At 44.4% G+C, this 4,347-nt stretch overlaps 1 protein-coding gene across 1 annotated transcript; it reads right to left on the minus strand.

Annotated features, from left to right (window-relative positions):
• Positions 1-206: 206 nt before the first annotated feature.
• On the minus strand, positions 207-3,372 carry LOC140559416 (apolipoprotein L6-like). Its single transcript, XM_072682918.1, has 5 exons — positions 3,274-3,372; positions 3,072-3,182; positions 1,326-1,401; positions 1,066-1,117; positions 207-939 (listed from the first exon to the last, which is right to left on the minus strand). Exons 1-5 carry the CDS (start codon positions 3,370-3,372, stop codon positions 207-209), a joined length of 1,071 nt encoding a protein of 356 aa, XP_072539019.1.
• Between the last annotated feature and the right edge of the window lie 975 nt (positions 3,373-4,347).

A 4,347-nucleotide genomic window follows, 5' to 3' on the forward strand; every position in this document is an offset into this window, starting at 1 on the left:
GACATCACAAAATTCGGTTCACACGCTTGTCCATTTTTCCTGCTTCTACACCTTCATCACCTTCAAGAGCTGACTGTTCACTCGTCGCCTAATATGTAGATCCACCCCCTGACAGACGATGCCACATTAGATGAGGATAATCAACATTTTTTACTTTGCCTGTCAGTGGTGCTAATGTTATGGCTAATACATGCAGAGACGGTATTTTATACGTCATCTGATTTCAGCTCACTCTTCACCTTCACTAGCTTATCAAGGCTGGTTGCCATGCTCTTAGCAACCTCACGAACCTGCTTGGCAAACTTGGTTTCCGAGCCTTTCTTCAGCTTCTGATTGTCGTCTTTGGTGAAGTGGATGTCCATGCCCAGGGCAAAGCCTTGGATGAGACCTGAGGACTTGCTGGTAGCACTCATTGCTGAAGTAATTCGGTCAGCCTTCTTGGCTACTTTGGCCATTTTCACCGACTCTTGGTCCACCCTGTGGAACTCGGACATGTTGTAACTGTTGAGGTACTCCATACCTGAACTGATAAACGTCACGCAGTTCTCAATGTCCTCAATCTCGGCGGTGTAGTCTTGGAGGATTTTCTCCACCTTCCTCCTGTCAATGCTGGTGTTGACCTTGTTGGTGATGGCGGCCGAAGCTCCTGTGACCCCTCCAGCGGCGGCTACGCCTACCCCAACTGCGGTCACCGCTAACGAAGCGCCCAAGGTCAGCGGGGCGAGTAATATTCCCCCTACAGCAGCTGCCACTCCTGCTGCCCCCGCTGCCCCCCCAGTAATGCCTGCTATCTTCACACCTTTATGCACCTTGTTCAGGTTATCAGACACTTCCATCAGCCCAGCGATGAGACCACAAAGAGTCTCTTTACGCTCAGATAGGAGGAGATCATAGAGGCGGAGTGCCTTTTTCACACATCGGGCCTTCTCTCTGAATGTTCTGAGGAGGAGGAGGAGGAGGAAAGAGACCATGGGCTCATGTTAGGAGGAAGAGTATGTTTATACAGGGGTGAGTGGAGTGGGTAACACAAGAAACAGCCCAAAGAAATCTCTCTGAGACACTTACTCTGCTGCCTTGTCCTCTGAGAGGCTGCGAGCTTTCGGTGCCTTCTCCCATGCTAGAAACAGAAGGAGACATTAAGTTGTGATACAGCAGCTCACTCTCTAAACAAAAAGGGTTCTACATAGTACTGAAAAGGGGTTCTTTGGCTTGCAGCAATAGAGGGATCCTTTTTGGTGTTATATAGAACCATTTAATATGCACAAAAGGTTTTTCAGCAATGCAAAGTACCGTCCAACCATGTATGTAGAGAACTATATACAGACCTATGTAAGCTCTCTGGACCACAAAAATGTAGCTCCTGCACATGGCACCACACGAGGACGATGGGACTACGGATACCTGCAGGGTGTGCGATGGGACTCATAGATTGAGAAGAGGTGGTACAGTGCAGTGAGGGTACTGTACCACCTACCACCTGAGATAATGATTGGCTAAAAGGAGTGACAGTGCATTTGGACGTGGCCAAAGACCATAGTATGAAGGAAGTAGCTGAATCTGCAGGTGGATGGAAGCATACGGTCATACGGGTCTACCAGCAGTGGCAGAAATTCCTACAGTCTACAGGAAAGTCGTCAGGAGCTGGAAAAGAGGCGGTGGCTGGTTTGCTTGTATCGTAAAAGATGTGTTAAGTCCTTACCCTCTTAGCGTTGGTAGCATTGCTAATGCTAGGGGGGGCTACATATATATACACAGCTCTGGAAAAAATTAAGAGACCACTCTACATTATCGGTTTCTCTGGTTTTACTATTTGACTTGACAGCCAATCACAGCTCTCCTGTCTTGCCAGGTTCTCCGCTAGTCTTTCACATTGCTGTTGGGTGACTTTATGCCATTCATAGCCTGCAAATTCAGCTAACTTAGCTTTGTTTGATGAAATGCCTGAAATGAAATGGCATTGAGATGCAAATTTAAGAAAAGTGGTAGTAAGTGGTCTCTTAATTTTTTCCGGAGCTGTATATATACACACACACACACACACACACACACGTTCGGCCTTTACAGAGCCCCCTCTGGTTCAACTCTAGTGTATGGCTCTGTAGCACGAAGCCTAAGCCTAACGTTTTCTAATGATCACTCTATGTGTTGCATTTAATCATATTAATATTGTTTGATAAAAATAGGATAATAAAGTCCAGCTCTTACGTTCCACGGTGCGCCACCATTTCATCAGGTCTTCATTGTCCTGATGGTGAGAGAAAAGCAGAGCAGAATGTTGCACTATGCTCTTAACAGAGAGGGCAAACGGCTTCTTTTTATTTTTAAAGGATTAATGGGGCCTAACACTGAACTGTGGCTGTCCTTGTTAAAACTTTATTAATTAAGAATTATTAATAAGATTTAAGATTTATTAAGAAAGCAGTACTTACTGTTAAAACTGTGTAAATCACCTGAACCCCTTAGCTTATGTGGACAAATTATATCCTTTTTATATTCCCCCAGAACAACTAATATAAATATGAATTAATTGCTAATTAAAAAGTTTTAATAAGAATTTAATTTGTTTTCCTGTCTCTATGCTACGTTATGCTTCTTGTTGACCTGCTGTAGCATTTGTTTTTCTTTCTCTTCTCCTGGCACTACATGGGTGGAGTGATAAGGCGGGTGGGAATGTTGTGTGGTGGGGGGTTGTGTTGGGAACTCATCCTGACCTTCAATGTGTTCTCACCTTTATGTCCGGCATAGTAATCGCTTTGTATCCAGGTCCTTTTTCAGCTGCTGATGTAAAAGGCAAGGGCGTCCAGACTGTGATGTAACAGTTTTGAGGTTTCTAAACTGGCCTGTTTTACAGCTGTGTTTTGGTTCTGCTGGCTGTTTTTTTTAAGGGAGGAACAACAGTGTTTGAGGTTCAGGTGTAGCGAGTCAACTGAACTCACTACACATGAGTATAGTGTTAAAACGTGGCCTGTCTACGGGTTCCAAAAAGGCTTCTTTGATGACATCACTCCGAAGAACCTTTTTGGCACCTTTGGCACTTATTTATAAAAGTGTAGATCAGTATCTCGCCTCACCCTCTCAATAATCCTCTCCACAGCGATCATCTGGATCTGGTCTGGATCTTCACTGGTGTCCTGCAGCATCTTGGACTTCATAGCATTCGCCTCTATCACACTGATCACCCCCTTAAAGAGAACAAATAGGAGAACGATAAGGATTCTTCGTATCTGTGTGTTTCTGCGTCACGTATCAAGGTGAGGTGCAAGATCACTTTACCTTTACAATGCTGAGCTGTTCTTCTCCGCTCTGTTGAACCGTCGGACAAATGGAAGGAACCAGACCTGGCAACGGTTGTCCAACTCCTCTGAAATTCATTTTCGGTTTTGGGGCAACAGGGGGTGGCGTCTTGACAGGACATGTGGGCTATTAGAAGTGGAAGCATAAGTATGGTGGAAAGAGAAGTTTCTCAGAGTTAGAAGTGCTGATCTAGGAACAGTTTGTGCCAACCGAGCTTAGCCTGACCCTGAGTCAGCACAGCATAATGAACGAGACTGTAAGCACTCCCACCAAAATAATGCATCTAATATCAGTAGCGTAATGGCAATTGGGAAATGTACTGTAGTGGACTGTAATGTACCGTGTTGTCAGCTGCTGTTGACACGGCTCCTGGAACTGCAGGGTTGACTCTTCTTGGTTTTGGAATGGGCTACAGGGGGTAAAACAAAAAAAATAAATAAAACAAGTTACTCAAAACTTCATTTACAGCTACGTTAAGAGCAATACCAGCCCATTCCAGCCCATCCTAGCCCATTCCAGACGGCCTACATTCTTGCATCAAGGGAACGTCCATGCTTTAGGAAACCAAAAGTGATTCCTTAATGCCTCCACTGACTTCAACCCTCTCCACCGTGAATTACCTCCAACAATACCAGCCCATGTGTATCACAGTGTGCTTTCTCAGCTGATTTAACACAAACCTCCACATCTTATGGAAATCTGACATATGGCCATATATCGTCGCTGTCCAATAAAAAACATGCATCTCCAAAACTGTGACTTTTCAGGAGAAGGCAAAATGCTCTTAACTTTGCATGAAAGTCAGCATAAACTAAGAGCTCATTCCAGGTCATTTAGAGCGTTTCTATTGGTCCATTCATCCAGATACATGGTTTTCATTGGACAAATGTTTGTGGACATCCCTTCTATTGAATGCATTCTGCTATTTGAAGTTGTACTCATTGCTAAAACAGATGCAGGTGCATATACACACACACACAGCTAATATATATTTAGTACTTATAGAAGTACTGCCAATAGAATAGGACTGATTATGAACATGGGCCGACCAAC

This window comes from Salminus brasiliensis, chromosome 7 (genome assembly GCF_030463535.1).
Source record: "Salminus brasiliensis chromosome 7, fSalBra1.hap2, whole genome shotgun sequence".
NCBI lineage: Eukaryota > Metazoa > Chordata > Actinopteri > Characiformes > Bryconidae > Salminus > Salminus brasiliensis.